The sequence below is a fragment of the Mustela lutreola genome, chromosome 15 (assembly GCF_030435805.1).
Source record: "Mustela lutreola isolate mMusLut2 chromosome 15, mMusLut2.pri, whole genome shotgun sequence".
Taxonomy (NCBI): Eukaryota; Metazoa; Chordata; class Mammalia; order Carnivora; family Mustelidae; genus Mustela; species Mustela lutreola.
Genome location: NC_081304.1, coordinates 56,817,852 through 56,842,436, shown reverse-complemented (window position 1 = coordinate 56,842,436; position 24,585 = coordinate 56,817,852). Strand labels below are relative to the sequence as shown.

The 24,585-nt window shown below is 49.9% G+C and overlaps 1 protein-coding gene across 1 annotated transcript in view; it reads right to left on the bottom strand.

The window, feature by feature from the left end:
• The window catches only part of LOC131815566 (myosin-13), a 52,051-nt gene that overhangs the window by 5,262 nt on the left and 22,204 nt on the right, over window positions 1–24,585 (bottom strand). The window contains exons 15-33 of the mRNA XM_059147305.1: window positions 24,190–24,263; window positions 24,007–24,094; window positions 20,304–20,421; window positions 18,565–18,688; window positions 17,454–17,590; window positions 15,838–16,093; window positions 13,801–14,043; window positions 12,254–12,430; window positions 10,908–11,053; window positions 10,700–10,790; window positions 9,308–9,697; window positions 7,298–7,424; window positions 7,097–7,215; window positions 5,373–5,569; window positions 4,821–5,004; window positions 4,280–4,445; window positions 3,524–3,648; window positions 1,916–2,224; window positions 1,630–1,833 (exon numbers count right to left, since the gene is read on the bottom strand). Of these exons, the coding sequence (XP_059003288.1) occupies window positions 1,630–1,833; window positions 1,916–2,224; window positions 3,524–3,648; window positions 4,280–4,445; window positions 4,821–5,004; window positions 5,373–5,569; window positions 7,097–7,215; window positions 7,298–7,424; window positions 9,308–9,697; window positions 10,700–10,790; window positions 10,908–11,053; window positions 12,254–12,430; window positions 13,801–14,043; window positions 15,838–16,093; window positions 17,454–17,590; window positions 18,565–18,688; window positions 20,304–20,421; window positions 24,007–24,094; window positions 24,190–24,263 (3,275 nt within the window). The remainder of the gene's footprint in view (window positions 1–1,629; window positions 1,834–1,915; window positions 2,225–3,523; window positions 3,649–4,279; window positions 4,446–4,820; window positions 5,005–5,372; window positions 5,570–7,096; window positions 7,216–7,297; window positions 7,425–9,307; window positions 9,698–10,699; window positions 10,791–10,907; window positions 11,054–12,253; window positions 12,431–13,800; window positions 14,044–15,837; window positions 16,094–17,453; window positions 17,591–18,564; window positions 18,689–20,303; window positions 20,422–24,006; window positions 24,095–24,189; window positions 24,264–24,585) is intronic.

The window sequence follows — 24,585 nt, the reverse complement described above, 5'->3', positions numbered from 1 at the left end:
AGTAAGAAACCAGGGCACAAAGTGTATATAGGTGGAACCTGCCAGAAGAAGCAGTTACTCATTAGTAATCAAAACTTTACTATATATGTATTTTTTTAAGTAGACTCCAGGCCCAACATGGGGCTTGAACTCATGACCCTGAGATCAAGAGTGAAGTTGGATGCTTTACCCAAAGAGCCAGCAAGGTGCCCCAAGAAAATAAAAATTATATAGGTGAGGTGTTTTTCAACCGTGAAGTTGGTCAGGATTAAAAGACGTGTAACTAGGGCCTTTGAGGATTTAGAGGCAAGAGATCTTACATATTCTCTCAATGAGAATAAAAATGGAGACCACCTTGTGAAGGCTGAGTTACAATAAGCTGCAAATGTCTTTATCCTTTGGACCATGAAATTCTGCTTCCAGCAACCTGTTTACATCTAGGAATATTAAGACAAGAAACAATAACGAGAAAACGTGAAAGCTTATTATAAGTTAAGTTCATCATAGAACTCTTTCTAGTGGTAAAGATTTTATTGGGAATAATTAAAAACATCCAGCCATGGAAGATAGATTAAATAAAACTGCCACATCACCCTACTGTAATAAACTACTTTTCTGCCATTAAAAATAGTCACGGCGGGGGCACCTGGGTGGCTCAGTCGGTGAAGCAACTGGCTCTTGGCTTTGGCTTGGGTCATGATCTCAGGGTCATGGGACTGAGTGGGGAGTGGTGGTGGAGGGAAGAGTAGTGTGTGTGGGGGAGGTCCACACTCAGCAGGGAATCTGCTCAAGATTTCTCCCTTTGCCCTTTCCCCTAACAATGCACACGTGCGTTCTCTCTCTCTCTTTCAAATCAATTAATCAATCAATCTTCAAAAAAAAAAAAAAGTCATAGAAGATGATTTAAAGGGATGGAAATGACACTTTGTTAAAATGAAAATAGGAAGCTGCAGAAATGCCGATCGCATTTTTACAAAAGTATAATAATGGCAGAGATTGATGAGAGCTTCCGAGAGCTTGGAAGAAAAGGTTTCCAAAGGGGACACGGTGGCTGGTATGCTTCTTCTACTTGTTTGTTTGTAGGCTCTCTATTTCGCAACAAAGAATTGTTTTTATAAGACTTTTATAAAGGTGGGGGACAGCTCCCTGCTCCCTTCTGGTGTATTCGATAAACTCCTATCTCCTTAAAAACCCAACAAGAACTTTCATAAAGGTAAAAAAAAAATATTTTGAAAGATAATTATTTTGAAAGATAATTCTAATTTTCCAAGATTGCCATTAGAGGTTGCTTCCTCTGTGAAGCCTTCTCCAGCCCCTTGATGCAATAACTCATCCTTCCTTTCTCTGAGATGGAGACGTGCATGACCTTTTATCTTCAGATTAAAGAAAGCTCAGAGCATAGTTAGTCCAAGAACTAAGCTTTTTTTTTTTTTTTGAAGATTTTACTTTTAATTCATCTCTCCACCCAAGTGGGGCTCGAACTCACAACCCCGATATCTACTGACTGCACCAGCCAGCCACCTCCAAAGAACTAAGCTTAAAGCCGCTTGGTCTTGACCACTTGTCTGAGAGGAAGGGCGGTGCTCCCTTCCACTGTGAGGGTCCTGCCTGCCCACCAAGTGGTCCTGGGTAGAGGGAGGAGGGATGCACCTGGGAGTGAAGGAGCTGCACGCGGTCACTGGCGTCCAGCAGCTCCTGCTCTGACAGCCTGCGGGTACGCTCCGTCTGCTCCAAGGCCACCTTCATCTCCTCCAGCTCCTCCAGCAAGAGGCCATTCCTGCGCTCCACGATGGCCAGCTGCTCCTTGAGGTCTTCATTGCTCCTCAGGGTCTCATCCAGGTGCAGCTGGGAGTCCTGCGGGGACAGCCGGACGTGAGTGAGGCTGGAGTCCGGGACAGGGCGAGCACCGGCCAGGTCCACGGGAGCCTGGGCTCACCTTGAGCTGACCCTGCACGGTGCGCAGGTGTTTCTGCGTCTCTGCCACTTGGCGGTTGGAATGGCCCAGCTGGATCTCCATCTCGTTGAGGTCTCCCTCCATCTTCTTCTTCAGCCTCATGGCGTCGTTCCGGCTCCGGATCTCGGCGTCCAGCATGCTCTGCATGGCTTCTGCCGCTCGCTGGCTGTTTCTTTTCAACTGCTCGATCTCTTCGTCCTTCTCAGTGACCCTGCGGTCAAGCTCGGATTTCACCTGGCTCAACTCCAGTTGGACACGCAAGATCTTGCTCTCTTCGTGTTCCAAGGAGCCCTGATCGAAGCAGAGGAGTGGTTGGGGGGAGCGGTGGGGGAGGTCATGGGCAGCCCCCCTTCTTGAATGGGTATTTTCCTAGCCAGTGTGATAGAACGAATATTATTCTACCCATTTTACAGATGAGTAGAGGTCAGACAATGTGGCCCCCAAATGTCCCTCCTAGTAATGAACCTGGGACTAAAGCTTTGTATCTGTTACTAAAAACTTTGTGTCTGGAGAGGGACAGAGCACCTTTCTGAATTAAGTAAAACCTTTATTGGGTGTGTCTTTTTTTTTTTTAAGATTTAAAAAAATTTATTTATTTTTTAATAAAGAGAGAGAGATCACAAGTAGGCAGGGAGAGAGAGAGAGAGAGAGAGGAAAGCAGGCTCCCCACTGAGCAGAGAGCCCGATGCGGGCGGGGCTCTATCCCAGGACCCTGAGATCATGACCTGAGGTCCTCATTGCTCCTCAGGGCCTCATCCAGGTGCAGCTGGGAGTCCTGAGGTGAAGGCAGAGGCTTAACCCACTGAGCCACCCAGGTGCCCGAGTGTTTTTTTTTGTTGTTGTTTTTTTTTTTTTTTTTTTTTAAAGATTTTATTTATTTATTTGACAGACAGAGATCACAAGTAGGCAGAGAGGCAGGCAGAGAGAGGGAAGGGGGAAGCAGGCTCCCTGCTGAGCAGAGAGCCCTATGCGGGGCTCGATCCCAGGACCCTGAGATCATGACCTGAGCCGAAGGCAGAGGCTTTAACCCACTGAGCCACCCAGGCGCCCCATGTTGTTGTTGTTTTTAACAGGGACTCTAACTCAGGAGCCACCCTATTGTCTAAAATGACAGAGTAATTGCTCACCTCTTATCCTGCATCATGCAAATTTCCCTAGAAACAGCTCCACCATCTGCCCCGCACTGGCGACACCGATTAGGGCCTCAGGACACTGGCCCTGTTTTGACTTTCCAGAAATCTCAGTGTCCATACACCACCTAGCGTGTGACCCTGTTAGAGCCGAGGAATTCTGAGCCCGTTCTCGAGATACCTGCTGACTGATTTCTTGCTTCCCGAGAGGAAGACATTGAGGACATCACAAACGTGTTTATTTATTTTCCAAAGGGGAGATGTGCTGAACTAGAGGACACCCAGGAAATGAAACACGGCACAGCTGTTTCCCCAGGGACGGCTGGTTGTTCTTCCCTGTGGAGCCTCGGCCCCTCCTGGCAGGAAGTAGCCCCAGAGGTCTGGTCTAGTCCCCACCCCACCCCCACCTCCTGGCATCCTGCCCTCCTGAGCACCCTCATGTCATGTCCCGGACACTTGCCTCCACCTCTTCTAGGGCGACCTGGAGGTCTGACTTTTCCTGCTCCACTTGCTTCTTGGTCTTTTCCACTTCTTGAAGGTTCCTGCCAATTTCTGCAATCTGCTCGGTTAAGTCGGAAATCTCTTCTACAAAGGACAGGCTCGATTTAGCGTGTTTGATGGGGCTCGCGTTGACAGCAGAGGCATTTTTGCCTGGCAACCTGGGGACTGGTGATTCATTCCCGCTTATGCAGGAGAGAACACGGTGGAACCCTTTGTGTGAGGTCTTGGCACGACCCAGGCGTATTGCCCCACCTGAACCATGCTGAGGGAGGAGTGGCCAGAACGCTAAGTCTTCACCAAGTACGTAAAATGGTCGCGGCAAGGGCCGGGGGAGAAAATGCTGGAGACAATGTATAGAATAGAGAATCATCGTCTTTTGGGACTGAAAGGGGCTTTCGGGGACATCGGGTCTGGTCTGATTTTGCAGACCAGGAGTCTGAAGTCCTAAGGGATTTCGTGGCACGCCCAAGGACACTAAGCCACGTCCAGACAGAATCCGTGCAGGATCTTGTTCTCTAAGAAGAGGTGAACTTAGCAACTCAGTTCGCCCTTCATGTTCCAGGACACTTAGTTATGACTATGTCTGTGGCATTAGCAGGGCTGAGCTCCAGGGTCGACAGAGCAGACGGAAGGGTTCTGCAGGGCAGTGGGAAGCAGGAGGCAAGGGGGGGAGGGTACCGGTGCTCCCCTGGGGTGGGTGGGGGAGGCAGCTCACCTTGCAGGTTTTTATTCTCTCGCCTAAGCGTCTCTAACTGCTCCACCACTTCCTCATAAGCGTTCTGGAGCTTGAAGACTTCAGTACTAAGCGACCTGGATCCTTTCTGAGCAGCTTCCAACTCGGCCTGACTCTCGTCCAGTTTTTGCTTCCACTCTGCAAGGACCTGGGAGATGGCACAGGGACACGTGAACAGCAGGAAGGACCAGGGCAATTGGGAGAGCCCAGGAAAACGAGGGCTGTCTGTGAGCAACATTGAGGTTTTACCCTTCCATCCTGGGGACTCGAGAAACAGGGCGGGGCTCTGTCCTAGATCACGGGCCCCAGACTAGGATGCTCTCATGGGTCTTCCGCGGCATCTCAGAGTAATCTGAATTAGCTTGAACTAAAAATCCACTTTGGAGGGACTGTCAGGAACGCAAAGAGACACTACAAAGCCCAGCCTCCCGCACGCCCTGACCTGATGCTCGGTAGACCTCCCGGGTGGGCGTGTCTCTCACACATGCAAGCATGAGAGGGTGTGGCTCTCTGGGGGCCAGACCTTATCGAAGTCCCTCTGCTTCCTGTCCAGGAGGACGCGGGCCGTGTTGGTGCGTTCCAAGTCAAGCATCAGTTCATCCACTTCCCCCTGGAGCCTCTGCTTGGTTTTCTCCAAGGAGGCACACTTGGAGCTCACTGCCTCTGTGTTTTCCTCTGCTTCCTGGAGCCTCTGGGCCAGTTTTTTCCTAAAAGAACCATTTTTTTTTTTTTTTTTTTTTTTTTGGCAAAGGTGAACTATTTCAGAATTTCAGAACTGTCTGTTGATTCGGGGCTAGAACTGGGGAAGACCAAGACATAGCATGGGACGCATAGACAGGTACCACCTGAAGAAGCCCAAAGAGCTTGGCGGCAAAGCAGGTCACCAAGAAGCCACCAAGGGAACCAAGTGGAAAGGACAGTCCCAGGGGAAGAACAGGGATGCCCTATCTGAATGCTTAACAAAAACTCAAAGTGCTGGGGAGGAAGAGACTGTCTCCCAAGGCAGGAAGCGTTCTCTGTCCCCTCACTCATGTCCTGGGGTCACCGCTTCTGCTGTCGCCGGGGAGCCCCGTACTTGGCCTCCTCCAGCTCCTCCGTGCGCTGGATGGCGTCCGTCTCGTATTTGGTCCTCCACTGGGCCACCTCGCTGTTGGCCTTGGACAGCGCCCTCTGCAGCTCGGCCTTGCCCTCCTGCTCCTCCTCATACTGTTCCCGCAGCAGGTCACAGTCGTGGCGGGAGGACTGCAGGGCGTGGGCCAGGGCGTTCTTGGCCTGCGGGAGGAGGGTGGTGACAGATTGCAAAGGCTTTCGGCCATACTCCAAGCTAAGGTATTTTCCTCTAAACCAGCATCTCCCAACGTGAGCTGTTCCTGAGCTGCCTTCACAAACTTAGCCATATCTGCATATGTCCTGTTTTATTTCATTTTTGTCATGTTGGCTCCCTGATTGTATTTAAATAAAAGTAAACTATTAAACTATAAACAGAAAAGCACTAACATGTGCCACACACAGAAGGGAGCTCTAAGAATAAATGCAACGCGGGTAAAGCAATGTTATTGATCACTTTCCAGCCAGGTACTTGCTGTGTGCCTCCGTACCTGAAGCCTGCTCTCTCTACGTCTTAATAAGGAAAATGAGCACATGCTAGAGAGATGTAACCACACTGAGTTCTTTTCCTTATGCAAGGAGAAGAATTGAAACAGACTTAGGAAGGGGTTCGTTTTCTTGTTACTTGATGCAATGCTATGGAAAGCTGTTGCCTTGAAGAAAACCCAAAAAAGTATTGTTTGGTGTCACCAGAGGCTGTGTCCCCATGCAGGGGGACTCTGATGTGAGCTGTTCTGTTTCTGTGCCTGTTACCTCTTCCGGGCAGGGGAGAACATGCCCAGAGAGGCCTCCTTTGCTCAATCCTGCCTGGTGAAGAGGACAATTTAGCTCTCATCTTGAGGTTCCAAAACAAAACTCTTTCTTTTCCTTTTATTTATTATTATTATTTTTTTAAGATTTTAAGTAATCTCTACACCCAAAGTGCTTGAACTCACAACCCTGAGATCAAGAGTCTCGACCGAGCCAGCCAGGCCCCCCACAAAACACTTTCTGAGGCCACCATCAAGGAATGCCATTTGGGTGGACTCCTGGATTCCCATTCTCATGCTTAAACACCATAGACAGCACTTATTAAGCACCTACTGTGTGCATTGTAGCTACTGTTTGGTGCTATGGAAAAAAATTATTCTTGCCTAGGAGGAGTTTACAGATCTGCGGGGAGAAGGGCGTTGATGAGCATGAAGACCTAGATATGGAAGTCAAGAAAACGAAGAGGAGGTTCATGTTCATGCATATGTCCCAAGTGTGTCCCCAGAGCCGTGCAGTCTTTTGGGAGGGGGGAGAACTTAAACTCAGGTGTTGCAGCAGGTGACGCATGAGTGATGAGGAAGAACTGAGAGGGCATCTCGGCGGGGCTGGGCTGAATGGCTGAGCAGAGTGAGAGAACAGAGGCAGAGATGGGTCGAGCAGGTGCTGTGGGGGAGGGGGGAGGGGAATGTCGGGAAGGGATGCCCTGGCTGGTGAGGGTGTTTATCAGACCACGCTATGAGGGGCAGAAGAGCCCAGAGGTTGGAGCACCTTGGCTCTGAAGGAGATCCAACACCAAAGTCCTGTGCCCTCAAAGAACAGGTTCCTACTCTCCCACACAGCAGAGAAGAGAAGTAGCAGACTTCATGCTGTAGGGCTGCCTCCAACCAGTTTTCATGGCTTCTCAGGTTCTGACTCTGCCATTCCAGAAAGAGGCATTCTTACCTTGGTTTCTTCTTCCACTTGTCTCTTCAGCTCCTCCAGCTGCTGGGTGAGGGCCTGCTTGCCTTTGGTTAGCTGTGAGATCAGAGACTCCTTCTCTTCCAGTTGGTGGCTCAGTTCCCCTACCAAACAGGAGCATGAGTGTTGCTGAACATTGTTGACCCATGGTCTGTAGTTTCTGGAACCCAGCCCCTCAATCCTTACCATTTTGGGTCTGCAGTCTTGCCTTCTGCATGTTCAGATCATGGATTAACTGTGTCTGTTGGTCATCTTTGGCTTTGATCTCATTAAATTGGTCTTCCACAGTCCGGCACATTCTTTCCACGTTACTCTAAAAAAAAAAAAAAGTCAACATGAATGGGAAATATTGGGTTTCTGGTGTCCAGGTCTGAACTGGGAAATTGGGTTAGTTTAGCTTCTTGTCAGGTAAAATAAAAATAAGAATGCAGAACACATACACGTCAGTTTAAAAAATTACCATCACTTCGGGTTTGGCAAGATTTATCTGTGATGACTGCTTAGTCACCAATTAGTTGGAGCAACAGCTTTAGGTAGATAAATATTGATTGGTTTGCAAAAAACAAAAAACAAACAAAAAAAAAACCCAAAGCCAAACAAAAAAACAACCTTTGAGAACATGCTACTCCAAGGAACCCCAGGATCCTCTTGTAACATAAGTAATTCTGTTGCCATGTGAGGGATATTACCTTCTGATTTATTTGTTTGCAAGCAGTATATTCAGGAGACACTGTTGCACATTTCATTTGATTATACAAAAGATTCCTTATGGGGGAGGTGGCACGGAGGGATTCACTCCCCCAGCCTCTAGTTTGGCCCTTGTTTTCGTGGAGTTTATTTCAAAACCTTGCATATATTGTAGACGTCCTCCTCCTACCTCATGTAACATAAAATAAATATGTTGAGCATGTATTTTTCTTCAGAGTAGGAAGTATAAGATGGTAGCAGAAGAGGCAAAGATATTAGATTCAAAGGAAGATCTCTAGGGGCTTTGGATATCTTTGAGAAAATGACATATGAACATACAATAATTTTATCTAGGGCAGTTGACAAAGAGACAGCAAATCACAAGGCAAAAATTCAAAGCATACAACAACTTAAAAAATAAAACAATGTAAGGTACTTCTTCCACTGCATTCTAAAATTGAGAACAGAGAGCATGAAGTGACAGAGGAAGGAGGTGGCAAGTAGATGCTGTCATCTCTTCTAACCCAGACAACCCTGAAACCTGGACTAGGGGTTACGGGGGTGGAGAGAGACAAAGACAGGGACAGAGAATACATATAGACCTAACTCCTTAGAGGGAAGAAAAAGCCAAGAAGGACAGAAAAACGGGGAAGCAGACGAGAGAGAAAAAGGAGTTGCAGTCAGGCACTGAGGAAGAAATCAAGAGGAAAGCGTGGGTGGGGGAGTCCAGATCCTAAACAAGGACAGCAAGAGGCCCCACAAATCTACAAGGATATCATCGCTGAGGAAGCCTTTACCTTGAAGTCATACACAGGGATGGGTTGACCGGTAAACTGGTGTGGTTGAGCATGACCTTTACTTGCATGGGCCCTAGACCATGCAAGTAGCTATAGAAGGTTCCAGGTGGGGAAGGAAAGCTACATGCAAGCAGAATATATTTCTAGGGAGAACTTTCTGGCAAACGGTCTGTGTCTCCAGGGTGCCAATAATTTGTGACTTCTTTCTCTCACTCTGAATGACTACTTTTGTGCCTAACTTTGTATGTATAATTTCGTATACATTTTCTTAAAGAGTTCCTCCCCTCCTGAATTTTACATGCTTCAAGTGTAACAAAACTTGGAGCTAACTCTGTTCTCACGCATAAGTTCTCATTAGTTATGCCTCCCAGGGATGGATACCGTGGGCCAAGGAGGTGGCATATCCAACCATACCCAGCAAGGCCCTTTGGTGCAATCCTTCCATAGGTTTAGTTCTAGAAAATGCCAGATGGTTTGGAAGATTCTGAAAGCTTTCTGAAATTCTGGAAGGATGATGAGACCTCAAGTCATAGTAGGTCACTGAGTCAAGCTCCAAAGACAGGAATGAATTTAGGGGCACTGGGAGCAGGCAGAAGGCAGGAGCGCCTTGCAGTTTGGAACAGACAGTGAGTTTGGGGGCATCAAATTATGTCTGCTTCCTGGGCAGGTGAACGTAGCTGCCTCGCATTTGCTAAGAGTAGGGGTCAGTTACCTTTGACTTGGAGACTGTCTCAATGTTGCCGGCCATGTCATCGATCTCCATCTTGAGCTCACTCTTCTCCTTCTCCAGCTTCTGCTTGACCCTCTGCAGGTTGTCTATCTGCTCCCCGAGCTCGGCCACACTGTCGGCGTGCTTCTTCCGAAGAGTGGCTGTGGTGGCTTCGTGCTGCAGGGTGGCCTCCTCCAGGTCCCGGCGAAGTTTCTGGAACTCGGCCTCACGCTTCTTGTTCATCTCGATCTGGGCGGATGTGGCCCCACTGGCTTCCTCCAGGCGCTCGCTGATCTCCTCCAGTTCCCGGGAGAGGTCAGAGCGCTGTTTCTCTGCTTTGGCTCGGGAGGCCCGCTCTGCCTCGATTTCCTCCTCCAGCTCTTCTGTGCGGGCCTGAAAGGGTCACTGCATCAGGAATGTTGGTGGGGAGAGGGAGCAGCCCACTTTGGGCAAGGCGGGTGGTGACGGACTGGGGGTAGGCACCACAAAAAAAAGACTACATGATAACATTAAGTTAATGAGGAATACGGTTGGAAACATTCTAAAGGTCCTTCAGTAGGGGATGGTCAAATCCACCATGATGGAAGCATGTTCCAGAAGTTCATAAAGTCTTTAGAATTGACCCATGTCTACCGTCTACCATGGACAGCTCTGTAGGATGCATTGCTACATGAAAGTGGCAAGTTGTAGAACCATAGTCTCTGTGTTATCATATTTAAGCTAAAAAAAATCAAGTATATAGAATATAAAATACACGTAGACTTAATGAACATATTTACATGCATAAATAAATATATATGTAGATATATAATACATATTTACACTTATGTTCTTGTTCCTTCATATTTTAATACATATGTGTATATATATAAGGATGTGTGTATCATGTATCTATCTCCCTTAGATAATTTCTTCAAGACTTTCTTTATAAAGATTTCACTTTTAAGTAATCTGTAAACTCAACACGGGGCTCGAACTCACAACCCTAAAACCAAGAGTTGCACGTTCCACCGCCTGAGCCAGCCAGCCACCCCTCTTTGGGTCCTTAATGCATACATAAACCCATAGCAAGGGAGCCAGTAGTATACACAATCCACCAGAAGGTGAGAGTGACTTCTGAGAAGGGAGAGTTATGGATGATGATCCATGCACCCTTGCCAGTCAAATTTGGCCTTATTGGTAACACCAAAATATTCCCCAAGAAATCTGTGTATGTGCTACTGGCAAGATTAAAATGTTAATTTCAGAAAAATCAAGGGAAGGACAAAACATTGCCTCCAGCTCTGAGGATAGGAAGAAAATAAGCAGCTAAAGCAACACAAGCAAGGGCAAAAACAAGGGCAGGAGGGACCCTTGGAAAGGGTTTTCTGGGTCGGGAAGGTTTAAAACTTCTACCTGCAGTTCTTTGATCTTTTTTTGTAATTGTAAGCTGTGGGCTTGCTCCTCTTCAATCTTGGTTTGTAACTGACTGATTTCAAACTCCTTCCTGCAAACAGATACATAGTTATACAGTTAAAAGAACAACAACGTGAAATACAAGGCTTTTAAAGGGGGTAAGTTGGCACTCGGGCTTAAACACAAAGATCAAACACGAGATAGCTACTTCTTCAATTTCTCTTCCACTTGCTGCTTGTCGTTTTCTAGATCCATAATGGATTCCTGGGACATTTTCAGGTCCCCTTCCAGCTTCCTCTTTACTCTTTCCAGGTCTGTCCGCAGTTTCTTCTCCTGTTCCAAGGAGCCTTCAAGCTGGGAGACACAGGCATAAAGGTTGGAGCTCACCCCTTGGCCACCGTGGCCGCACCGGCGCTGATGGCTTCCAAGAGCTCCCGTGGGGTATGACCGCTGGCGTCTGGCCCCAGGATGGAGCAAGATTCCCCATGTCTCAACTCTTCCCTCCTGCACCGAAGGCTACCCTGTATCTCTTGGAAGCATTCTGGTGCCTCTTTTGGCTGATTCTCACTTGGCCTGTTCCTTCCCTGTAGAATCATGGTGACTGTAAGTGCATGCTTGTGCCCAGAAGGGAAGAAGCGGGGCATCCATGGATGGGCTCTGCTGTAACTAAGCTGGGAAAGGTCTAGATTGCACAGCCATACTCCTCCCAGAGGTAGCACGGTGCTTGCCTGGTCTGGCCTCAGGAAAACATGCAATCTGTACAAGTTCTAGACATGGTTGTGAGTAAGCCTGCAAATGTAAGTCTTGGCTCTTGTACCAAGAGCCTATATGCAACTGATGAATCACTACAGTCAACCTCTGAAACTAAAAAAACCAAAAAAAAAAAAAAAAAAAAAAACCAAAAAACAACCATAGTAATATCATGGGGGGGAAATGGTAATTGTTATGGGGCAAAACAGGACTCCTATTTAACAATGTTAAAATCACTCAATTTTAACAATGTTAGAACAAGATTGGAACTTTGCGAACCCAAGGACCTGAGAGGGGATGTTAATTATGATGATGTTAATTACCATGAGGGTAATGAGGGGTATAGCAGTAGCTAATGTTTTACTGAACACACTCTGTGTTATTTCTTCCTTCTTCTTCTTCTTCTTCTTCTTTTTTTTTTAAGATTTATTTATTGAGAGAAAGCAGGAGTGGGGGGGGCGGGGAGAGGGAGAAGCAGGCTCCCTGCTGGTCAGGGAACCCGATGCAGAACTCGATGCCAGCACCCTGGGATCATGACCTGAGCTGAAGGCAGACGCTTAAGGACTGACTGAGCCCCCTGGTGCCCCCATGCTGAGCTTTCCATGAAAACCCTCCGAGGTGAAGAGGGTCATATCCCCATGTCACGAGGTAGACACAGGGACGGCAAGACTTGTGTGGAGGGGGCTGAGGTCCAGACTCAGGGAATCTGCTCCAGAATTAGAAGTCAGACCCTCCCCCCACCCCCATTTAACCCCAGCCTCTGCAAGCAACAGCTGCGGGGACCCGGGAGTAAAACATCCTTACGTCATCGGTTTGCTGCTCTAGCTTGGCATTTATTTTGATGAGACCGTTGACTTTATCTTCCTCCACCTGGAGATCGTCTAGTGTTTGTTGATGGGCTTCCTGCAGGGACTTCTTCTCCTTGGTCAGTTTGGAGATGTTTTCCTCAAGGGCTGTCATTTCTTCGGAAAGATTCTTTACCTGGGAGAACAGACACACCCATGGACTGCTCAGACAACTCAATCAGAAGCTACAGATTTTTATTTTCCCCTTTCCTTTTTTGGCTACCACATCCGTACCTCCCTGGGAGGTGGTCACTGTGTGGGTTACATTATCCTGAAACTGGCAGCCCCCCAGCCCTTTGCTTCTTGGCTGGCTGGCTGCAGAGCCAGATAGCATCATTCCTTCAGACACGAGTTTATGTCCCACAACGGAGGGCTCTGAAATGCACATAGGAGGCTTTGGAAGGTCACCCCATTAGTTTCTCTCTATCATTATATATCCACAGGACTCTGTTTCCCAGGTTGGGGGTTTAGAAAAAGGTGGGAAGAGTAAGGAAAGATACAACATGCTACGCAAGACTGGTCCAGAATGGGAACCTGTGCCCTCAGGAAGCCGGGGCGGGGGGTGCCACACAGAAAGCTTTAAGGCATTAAATTGAACTTTGCTCTACATACGCCTCTCTTCCAGATCAGAGGTTCTTAAACTCCCACCCCACAGGCTGAATCTGGCTGGGGACGTGTTTTCTGTGTAGCTTTTGCATAAATTATCAATATTGAAAAAGACAGTGTAATGTCACACAAAATCTGGACTCCCGGCTGCTCCTGGAAAATCTAAATGCGTTGGAGGTTCGCATTCTCACCCGGAGCCGCTGGTTCAGTGTTGCTGCCTTGGACGGAGCAGGGGCTCAATTCCTGGCAAGTCTCCACGCCTCTCTAATGTCCCTTTCCACACTTCCCGGGTGTGGATCCCACACTCACTCCGGGTCACCTCACACCAGGTCAACCCGATCCCTTGCTCTAACTCATTAGCAACCATTATTATGTGACTCAAGGGCTGTGATTTTCATGCATTTCTGCAAAGTGTGAGGCTCCTTCATGTGACCGAGTATTTCCAGTGCTTTCCCGAAGGCTGCGTCAGTCTATAAGCTGCCAGCAACACATGAGGGTCCCTGTTTGCCCATGTCCCTCGCAGGGCCGGGGGTGGCCCAGCTTCCTGCCCCCTTCACCACCTGCATCCCTCATCATCTGCCTGGCCCCTGGGGGCATTCTTTTGCTCTTCCTGAGCCAAGTGCAAACAAAAATGAATAGGACGCCACTCTCGTTGAGGATCCCTTGCTTTGTGCAGGATGGGCTGCGGGCTGGAAGTTTGGGGTCCAACCAGCCAGGCAGGAGGAGGGTTGAGAAGAGCCTGCGGGGTAGAGAGACCAAGGCGGAGAAGGACGGGACTTGGTGGGACCTCACTGCCCGCCTGCGGGCTCCTGCCTCCGACTTCAGGAAATGTCTGCTCCTAAGAGGAAGTAAGGATGGTTCCAGAAGCTGGGGGAGTGGGGGACTCCCTGGTTTGCCCACCTTGTTCTCAGTGGCGTGCTTCTCCTTTTCCACTTTTGTCAGGGTCAGCTCAAGGTCGTCGATGTCCCTTTTGAGAGACGAGCATTTATCCTCCAGGTTCCTCTTTTTCGCCACGAGGTCGGAGTTCACCTCCTCTTCCTCCTCCAGTCTCTCGTTCAGCTCCTTGACTTTGGCTTCCAGTTGGATCTTGCTTTTGATGAGCCCCTCACAGCGCTCCTCCGCATCGATCAGGTTTTCCGTTTCCTGGAAGAACCAGAGGGTTGTGTTTCGGTCAGACTCTCAGCAAACCCTACGCGGGATGTGCTCTGCCCTCCAGAAGCCCACTATCTGTACCTGAGGTGATGAATGGGTCACACGCACACTCATATACACACACACACACACATCCACACACGCATGTGCACATACACTCATGTACACACGCCCACACACTTGTGCACACACGTGTACAGGTACAGACATGTGTACACAAACACACACATGCACATATGTGCATATTCACACACGCACACACATCACTTGTATATTATCCGTATACCTTTTTTTTAACCACCAAGGACATCCACTTAATAGAAATTCACCTGAAATAATCCCAAACAATGGAGTCCATACAGTTCACGAAGCTTCTGCCCATTGGCCCCAATTCGGCCAGCCTGCTGTTTCACTTCCTCTCACCACCCGTCGAAAAATGACTCCTCTGCCCAATGTTACCACAAGCTAACTAGTATTTTCAAAACATTACCACCTTTTAACTTCCAATGGAAAACGTGGTGTCTCCCCCGGGAATCCTGCCTCCTCGAGCCACAGAACAGGAAGTTCAAAATAGGAAGAAAGGGATTAAGTTCGTAGATGTCCCGGAAGGCTCTGTAAGGAGTCTCTCTAGATGAGCTGATTCTACTCTTTTTTTTTTTTTTTTTTAAGATTTTATTTATTTATTTGACAGAGAGATAGGCAGAGAGGCAGGCAGAGAGGGGGAAGCAGGCTCCCCGCTGAGCAGAGAGCCTGATGGGGGCTCGATCCCAGGACCCTGGGATCATGACCTGAGCTGAAGGCAGAGGCTTTAACCCACTCAGCCACCCAGGCGCCCCGAGCTGATTCTACTCTTAAACCCAATCGGGCTACATCTTCTTGTACAGGAGTGCTGTAAAAACTGGACCCCCACTTTGAGATTATGGATAAGAATAAGCATCAGTGTTAATTGAATATGTACTACGTGCTCAGCATTTCACCCGCATGGGCCCATCTGATTCTCTCGACACTCTCTGTGTGCTGTTACTGGGCCCATTTTACAGATGAGAAAATGGAGGTGCAGAGAGGCTAAGTAACTTGCCGGGGGCCACACAGCTATCAAGTGGAGGGTCTAGGATAGAAACCCAGCTATCTGGTTCCAAACTTATCCCCTTGCCCACTCGCCTTGGAAAAGTGCTCCGAGTGACCGCACTGTCCTGACCGGGTAAGTGAAAAGGGGAGGAGAAAATGCTTTGTATGCATGGCCATTTGGGGGTTTATTAAAAAAAAGCAAATGATAAACACTTTAATTTGTGAATTGATACAATGATGCTGCCAGAGTGTGACATGCTGGAAGCAGCTGCCTTTCCCCTATTTCCTTGATTAAAAACTGCAAAGCATTTTTAGTATAATCATATTACCGATATTCCCGAAACTTTTATATACGTATGTATAAAATGGTCCCTCCTTTGAATTGTTTTAGTGATTTACTTTAATGCTTAATTACATGATTTTTTTTTAAAGACCCAGGGCATGCCTGACAGGTTTTAATCATGAGGACAGACCCAGTCCCCTCATACCCACAACAAAATAGGTCTCACTCCTCTGTGGAATTCAGAAATGAGGGTGCGCAGAAATTCGATTTGCAGACATGCTCCTAAGAACCTCCGCGACGGCGAGGCCGGGCCCTCGCCCTCCTGCAATGCTCCGCACGCCCACGAGGTGGCACCACTGGCCCTTACATCCACGCACCTGTTGGGGCGCCTCCGTGTTGCTCCTGGTTTCTATTCTCACCCGGCAGGTACTTACAGACTGGACCTGCAGCTGGAGGTCATTTTTTTCCTGCAGCAGGGACACCATCTTCTCCTCCAGTTCCTTCCGGCGAGCCTCCGACCTGGCCAGCTCCTCCTTGGCCCTCTCGAAGTCTTCCTTCATGGTGGCCATCTCTCGCTCGGCCTCCGCGCTCTTGAGGAGCGGCTTGATCTTGAAGAACAGGTTCATCCAGGGCCAGTGCTTGACGTTCATGAAGGCGCGGATGTTGTACTGGATGCAGAAGATGGAGTCCCTGCACGCCCCATCGGACCGTGTTAATGAACCCCAGCAAGGACTCCTGTCTGCCCCTCCTGCCCTGGGGCCCAGGCCCTTGGCCCTTCCCCGCTGCAGGGGCAGCCCAGCTCTGCGGCTCCATGGGCCCTAGGGCTCGCTCTGCAGATGAGGGACAGAGGCAGCAGGTTGGGAGGTGACAGAGGGCACGGGACCATTTATGGACCCTGCCCCCCATCAGACTCCCACCCCCAGCACAGTGCTGGAACGCAGTCCCTAAGATCCCGATCACCCATGCTGGGAGCCTCTTCCTCCCTACTTGCCTGAGTCTGTCTCCCGCATTTTATTTACGTATTTGACACAGAGGGAGAACGAGAGAGCACGAGCAGGCGGGGTGGCAGGGGGAGAGGCAGACTCCCCCTGAGCAGAAAGCCTACACGGGACTAAATCCCAGGACCCTGGGATCACGACCGGAGCTGAAGGCGGACGCCAACCGACTGAGCCTCCCAGGCACCCGTCTCCCACATTTGAACGGCTGACTCTCCCCGTTTTGAAAGAACCCCTGGCCTGGGTTTCATGATTCCTGTCTCATGGTGCGCTCTGCCTCGTGGGCTCCCTCTTCCTCCGTCTCCCCGACACTTGCTCTCCTAGAATTCGCCTTTTTTCCTGATTTCGACGGTCGCCAATGTCCTGGAGACAGCTGCCTTATCTCCTGCTCTGTATTCTCCAGAGCTCACGTGTGCCTCAGAACTTGCTTCCCTTTCCCATAAACCGGCTCCTGCCCAGGGCCCTTCTCCCCGTTTCTGTGCTGGCTTCCATTCACCTCAACCAGCTAGATGCCCACAAGCTGTTCTTGACTAATCCATGATGGTGGCCCATGTGGCAATGCCAATGTCAGAGCCATATAGGCATCGAGGAATTGGGGAGAAGGGGCCTCCCCCCCCCCCCCGCAATTCCCCTCTCCCTGAAATTCCTGCATGTTACCAGCCATGAGGGTTGCTGGTGAATTACTGAAGGAGTAAGACTCTTCAGTGTCCCTGGACTCCTATGTTCTAGTTCAGGCCCTTGTCATCTACAAACCCGGTCCTCTCACTGCTCCCCGTAGGCACCTGCCATGGCTTCCCAGCGGACTCCTGGCTCTGGCCTCATGAATGAGGAAGAAAGGAACTTGTGTTGGGTACCTCCCCTGAGCTCCTGGAGGGCAGGGTGTCTCTCTGTATGCCCAGCACCATGCAGGGTCCCCACGCACGGACAGGCTGCTCAGCAGGTGCTGGGGTAAATGAACGAGCAAGGACATCGATGCCCCAAGACTAAAACCAGGAAGCAACCAGCAGCGGTGAAGTAGGGAGGGCAGGGTAAGGCGGGGCGAGGGTCCACCTCACCTCCTCTCCATCATCTTCTTGAACTCCACCCGCATCAGGTATCCCCGGCAGACGGCCTGTGTGCGTGTCATCAGGGTCACAAGCTTCTCGTCCCTCATCTCCTCCAGGAGTCCGAGAAGCCCAGCTTTGAAAAACACCTGCGTCAGAGGAGAGACGAGCCCGGCCGTGTTCCCAGCTGCCCTGCAGCCCGGGGTCCTCCTGGGAGCCGGTTTCCGCCCAGCCCAGCCCTCAGCCTTCAGAGCCAGGGCCTGGAACGGGCCGTCCACTGGGCCCCACAGTCGCCTCTCCTGAGCTTGTTCCATAGGACATTCCCAGCCCCTCCAACCCCCATGGCCCGATTCAGACAGAGCTCCCACATAGGAGGCAGGACGAGCCCAGAAAGTACCCTCCGAGCTCCACTGCGCCCAGATTGGGAGAAACTCGCAGACGGCTCCTCAGGGCCACCTACCCATGGCCCACTCCAGCTGACATGCCAAGGAAGCAAGGACCCTTCGGAGGGCTGCGAGCCCCAGTCTGATCCTTTCTAGGAGGCAGAGCTCTGCGGTCAGGCCAGGATTTGAAGCTGGCCTTTGTCCCTCACTGTCCTGGTGACCTTGAGCACGTGAGCACCCTCACTGTCCTTGTGACCTTGAGCACTCCATGAGGTCAGGACTAGCCTTATGTCCCTCAGGTTAAGGGGAGGACTGAATGCCGGGTGCACAGAGGGCGAGTCACTGGGCCAGATCTCCGTGTGCTCAATAAATGGTGGGCATTTCTATCTGTTATTATCATTCCCTCCAAGTTCTCACTGTTCTGGAATCCTTGCTGTGTTCTCTCTCCTTGGCTTTCTCGTCCCACATAAAAGTGCCTTTGCTCTGCTCTCTTAGGACCCCAGAACTTTCTATTGCTTTCTTCCAGTGCTGGGGCAGGGGTGGGGTCTGGCTTCCAATTAAGCCTCTAGAAACTTAAAAACCAACACGGGGACAGGATTCTCGGTCCCCAGACTCAGGCTCCTTCTGCATGGGCTCCTGCGCAATGGGGCAGTCAGGTTGGCCACCAGCTGACAAGCAGCCCCGGGGCCACGGTGATGCAGGGTGGAGGGGGGAAGTGTCCCAGCTCCGCATGTTCTCACCTTGGTGTGCCCAAACCTATACTGTTCCCGGTCCACGTCGATGGAGCTCAGAAGCTTCTCAGAAGCATTTTTGCTGTCAATAAATTGTCCTTCGGGGATGGCACTGGCATTGAGGATCCGGTACCTGCAGGGCAGTGGGGGGTGGGGAGCGTGGTTGGTCAGTCACCTGCTAGCAGCTGGGTGTTGCAGAGCCGGGGGGGAGGGGTGTCTCAGGGGAGAAGGGGGTCTGGCCCACAGAGCTGGGAGGGTGATCCCTCCATGCAATTTCCTGAGGGCTGCACTCTGCTCCTTTCTGCCCCCGGGGCCTCACCCCTGCTGGGCCCAACCCATTCTGGGATGACCCATGGCCAGAAAGACCATAATCTCCTTGAGGACACGTGGACACTTGAATGCCACCAGGGTTTAAGGGGCAAGAGTCTGCTAGCAGTTGGCCGAGCACACAGGAAGCTGAGAAAACACCTTACCCTCCCTCCAATCTGGCTTCGGAAGCCAGGTCAGGCCTAACAGGCCTAACTTGGGCCCCTCTGCATTGGCTTGGCAGTGCTAGCTTGGAAGGTGGTTTCCATTGAGGACAACATTTTCTGAATGGATTCAATCCCCAAGAAAGGCCCCATAGCTAAGACAAGGCCTGCCTTATACCTAAGACCAGGCCTTCTAGAATCTTCTTCTGCTCTAGCCTTAGGAGGACATGGACTATTGTACAGCTAGTCTGGGAGAAGGGATACACAGCTGGAGTTTTGTTTTCAGAGGAAGCAGTTATCTGCATAAAAGAACCTTGAAATCATCTGTGACACGCAGACCTGTGGTCCCGCTACTCCTGGAGGGTCCTTGCCTCTCCTCTACTCCAGACAAGGCCTGGAGTTGTGGGGCACAGATGGCAGCTGGGAAGAGAAAGCTGGTCTAGAGCAGCGGGACTCAACTGGGGACAACTGAGCCCCCCCCCCCCCCACCTGCACTTTTCCCCCCTGCCCAGGGGACATCTGACAATGTCTGGTGACATTTAAAAAAAAATATTTAATTAATTTATTTGGCAGAGAGAGAGAGATCACAAGTAGGCAGAGAGAGAGAGAGGAGGAAGCAGGCTCCCTGCTTAGCAGAGAGCCCGATGTGAGGCTTGACCCTGGGATCATGACCTGAGCTGAAGGCAGAGGCTTTAACCCACTGAGCCACCCAGGTATCCCTGTCTGGTGACATTTTTGATTGTTCCAGTGTGGATGGGGTGTGGTTAGCTCCTGACACTATAGGTAGAGACTGGGGATCCTGCTAAAATCCTACAACACACATGACAATCTCCCTAAGGAAGGATTATCTAGTCTAGAAGGTGAGAATCTCTGCTTTGAAGGCCCAGTTGAGGTGGAGGGTTGGGGCTGAGGCTAGGACCAGTTTGGGCTGGCCTGGCCCTCACTTTGGGCATAGCTCATCTCCCCCAGCTCGAAAGAAAGCCCATGGAAACCCTGGGAAGCTGTGAACTCACCCACCACTCAGCCCAAGGAGCCCTCAGAAGGAAAGAAACATGGGGATGCCTGAGTGGCTCAGTGGGTTGAGCATCTGGCTTCAGCTCAGGTCATCATCTTGGGGTTCCAGGATCGAGCCCCGTGTGGGGCTCCCTGCTCAGCGGGAGAGTCTGCTTCTCCCTCTCCCTCTGCTACTCCCCCTTCTCATGCTCTCTTTCCCTCTCAAATAAATAAATAAAATCTTAAAAAGAGAGAGAGAGAGAGATGCAAAGCCAGGTGACCTACCTCTGTTTGAAGTCTGCATAGAGGATCCGGCTGGGGAACCCTTTCCTGCAAATCCGGATGCCCTCGAGGACCCCGTTGCAGCGTAGCTGGTGCATGACCAAGTAGTGGTCCATCACGCCTGGGGAGGGAAGTAGTTGCCCATCACTCCCCCACGTATGTCAGGGGCTTTTTCTTTGTCTTTGACAGTCTGGCCACCGTGAGACACGCCAACACACCCAGACTTGAGCGGAAAGGGTTAACGCCACCTCTAGGGTGGACATAGTCTCACAGTAGGAGATACTCTCAGTCCCTGAGGACATGCAAGCATCCCATTCCTATGGGTCAAAAACCAAAATATGGATCTTCACCCTGTTGATGACCCTTGAGTCCAGCTAGGCTAGAATGAGTATGGATTGCCCTCTGACTTCCCATTAGATAACATGCTGTGCCCTTCTCTACTCAAGGTCAAGGCTGTAGCGTCTGCAGGCAGTGCCTTTAGTGGGAGCAGAGAAACAGAGCCAAGGACAGCTGTGCTTCAGAGGATGCAAGGGTTGAATGCGGTGGTGGTGGTGGGGTTCCTCTGCTGAGCGCTGAGCATGAGATCTGGGAAGGAAGAGGGGACACCAACATTGGGAGGAAGAAGAGGACCCATAGAGACAAGCCCTTATTGGGGACGCTCTTGGGTCACACACAAACGAGGACTGAGAAAATCCTGTACTGAGGCTGTGTGCGTGGTTAGGAGCCTTCTTATGGCTGCATAATGGCTTTCCTGGTGCATTCCCTAGGTTGCTGGGGAGAGGGAGGCTGAAGCTGTCTCTGACAGCTTCTGGAAACTTCTAGAAGGCTCACAAGTTTCCTCGGTGTCTAGGAGGAGAGGTGACTACTCACACCATTTTCAAGGCTCTGCTGCTGGACTGTGCCGTCGGGTATAGTACTTTCTGGCCACATGTGGTTATTAAAATTTAAATTCGTTAAGATGAAAAGTTCATATTCTTAGCCGCACCAGGTGTACCATGTACCCAGCGACTGCTGTACTGGATGGCTCGGACGTGGAACATTTCCATCATTCCTGAAGGTTCTACAGGCCTGTGATTCAGTCTCAAGGGAGGAGTATTTAAGACAGGGGAGAGACATCAGACTCTCAGAGGATGTCTCGTGGGAGCGAACCTGATGGATTACCAAGTTCAGTTCCCGGGATTTCTCGGATGAGAATTTTGAGGGGGTTCCGATGCCAGCTGTGGTATTTGCTAGCTGTGTGCCCCCATTTCCTGGAGAGGTGAGGGCCCTGCCTGGTAGTCTCAGAGCTCAGACTGGGCTCCCTCCTTCCCCGGGGCCCCTGCTGTCACTGCAGGCTCAGAACTGAGTTGAATTCTCTCAGGGTGTCCCTCCCAACCCAGGCGGAGACAGTGTCTGGAAGGCCCATCAAGAACGGTCCTCTCTGCCCTCTGACTCACTTGCAAAACTTCTAAAAACTCCCCCGAGCTACTGCCTTGCCTTCCCTTTCTCAAGTTATCCCTCATTCAGCACCTCCAGCGAACTCTTTCCCCCTGCCAGCTCAGCTTTGCGGGCAGTTGTATGAATTGCGTGTCTTAAAATGCAAAAAACTGCAAAAATTGCAAATGCAAAAATTGCATTTTTATGATGTTTGGCACCTTGGGGACTTGCGGACCCTGAGAGACTTCCCCCGACCCCGGCCACCAAGAGCCAGTTCCTAGGATGGCAGACTGCTCCCCCGGGAGCACACATTTCACTTCCAACAAGCTAAGACCCAAAGCCACGGTCCCCCAACCATTGCCTCATCGGGCTGCCAGGCTCAGGCCGGGCACGAGACAACCACGGCAGCCCCCACAGCCTGGGGCCCGCTGAGATGATTCAAACTCGCCCCTCCTGACCTGCTCAGCCTGCTGGCCCATTCCTCCCCACGTTGTCCCCTCGCTCCCCTTGTGCGAGCGACCACCATCCACCATTGCCCAGAGCGTGCCGGCAGTTTGGTTCAGCCCCAGCTCCGGGCGCCCTGGGGCAGGCACTTCAATCTCCTCTGCCTGTACACTCTCTTCTAGAAAAGGAAGAAGCCCCACTACGCCCTTTCCAAAGCCTCGCCCATACTCCTATACTACCGTCAGTCTATTCTCGGAAAGGAGAAAGAAAACGGAGCGGGGCCAGGACGGAGGAGAAGCAAAATGGAGAGGAAGGGATGGTGATGTCACAGTTCTCCTTCCAAGAGAAAAAGGCAGGCGGTGCATTGCCCAAACCCCTGGGGGCCCCTAGAGGCACAGGGTTCCCCAGCGAGGGGCCGTCCATCCCTGTCACCTGACACCTGCAGGGAAGTGCTTCTTGGACCCCACCTTTGATTTGTGCTGACACGGGCTCAAAAACAGTAACGGAAATCCGCTTTTGTGACAAGACAGCTGCACACAAGCCAACAATTTCATCTGAGGCACAGCAACCAGAGAAACAGCTCCGTTCCAACCCTGGCGGAGAAGTGAGCTGTGCTGGGTGCACTGGGAGGGCTGCAGCCTGCAAAGGCAATGTGGGTCCTAACAGCGCGTTTTTGGCTGGTTTTTGCCTTCGACCTGGACTTCCACGGAAGAGTAGCCGTGTTTGGAGAATTAAAGTGCCTGGTTTTCAATAATAATAATAATAAATATAATAGGTATTAATGATGTACTTATACTGTAATGATATAAGCAATTATTAACATAGTAATAAATTAATATTTGTTATTAATAAATATGACAAATAAAAAAGAAATAAGACAAATAATTAAAATAAAATACTATAATAAAAATAAAATATAAATATAATAAAATAAATATGAATAAAAATGAAAGGAAATAAAAATTAATTTTATTTAATTAACAAGTAAACTCGTTTCCCACGATGTCATCATTTCTCATACGCGTTATCATATATAACATTATTATCATAATTCTTCTTCTTGTCATTATACTAATAACAACTGTTGGGATTATCACTGACAGCCAGACACACTGAGTGTCCACCAGGCACGCAGCCCTGCTCGAAGTGCTTGACACACACTCATTCAAGCGATCCTCACGACAACCCCATCTGGCAGGTTGAGTGAATCAATATTTACAGAGTTTACACACACTCATTAAATAAATAAATGAATAGCTAAGTAAGAGAATGCATGCACGAAATGTCACTTTAATCCTCGTTTTATAGCCCAGAAAGCTGAAGTATGCAGCTAAGGGTCCCGTAGACAGTAACAGGTGGAGAGTAATTGCATACCGACTACGCTCGGGAAACAGGTGTTTTAATTGCAGACGACTCAGATGCAGTGGTGTTCTTTGGGGGAAAGGAGTCACAGAGCTCTTGGAAAACCCCAGGAAAGTCACGGATCTGATATGCCTCTCTACATACTTGACTATGAGGGATATGGACTTCAGAGTAAGGGTGCCGGATAAAACACAGGATGCCAAGGTGAACTTGAATTTCAGATACAGGAAATCATTGTTCAGTGTAAGTATATCCCAGTCACTGCATGGGTCATACCTACACGAAGACATGTTTCACTGTTTATCTGAAATTCAAACTTAACGGAGCATCTGTATTCGTATTTGCTAAGTCTGGCCGTGTCACTTCACAGATGATGTTGAGAGGAGGTAAATCCCACAACCCTCGGCTCCGGGAAACCTGCACAAAAGCACGCAGAAGTTTGCACGCATTTTGGGGAGCCCCGTTCTGATGGATTCTCACTCACCGGGAGTCTTGGTCTCATTGGGAATCAGGCATCGCACAAAGTGAGGGTGAGTGCTTCTTAAGTTGGTCATCAGTTTGTTCAGATTTTCCTGGGATGCAAATCAGAACGAGCACATTAACGTCAGCAAATGCGGTTTCATGGAGCACAGGAACAACCAAATGCAGAAGTTGCCGAAACACAAACCCTGAACACCGCCGACACGGTCTGGAAAGAGGAGCCTTTCTTCTTCCCGCCCTTCTTGCTTCCCCCGGAGTCACCTGGAGACAGACACGGAGGGTGGGTCAGATTCAACCCTGAGCCCTTCCCCTGCTCCCCAGGGTTACTGAGATATCATTGACATAGAAATAACATTGCATGTCTTTCATGTTTGACACATGTCTATATTTTGAAATAGTCACATTGTTGTCCATACCTGGTTAGGATTACTTTCCTTGTGATGAGAACTTTTAAGATCTACTCTCTTGGCAACTTTTAAATATGCAACTGCCGTACATTACATCCCAGAACTTACTTATCTTATAATTGGAAGTTGGTATCTTTTGACACTTTCATCCAATTCCCCCACCCCTTGCTTCCGGC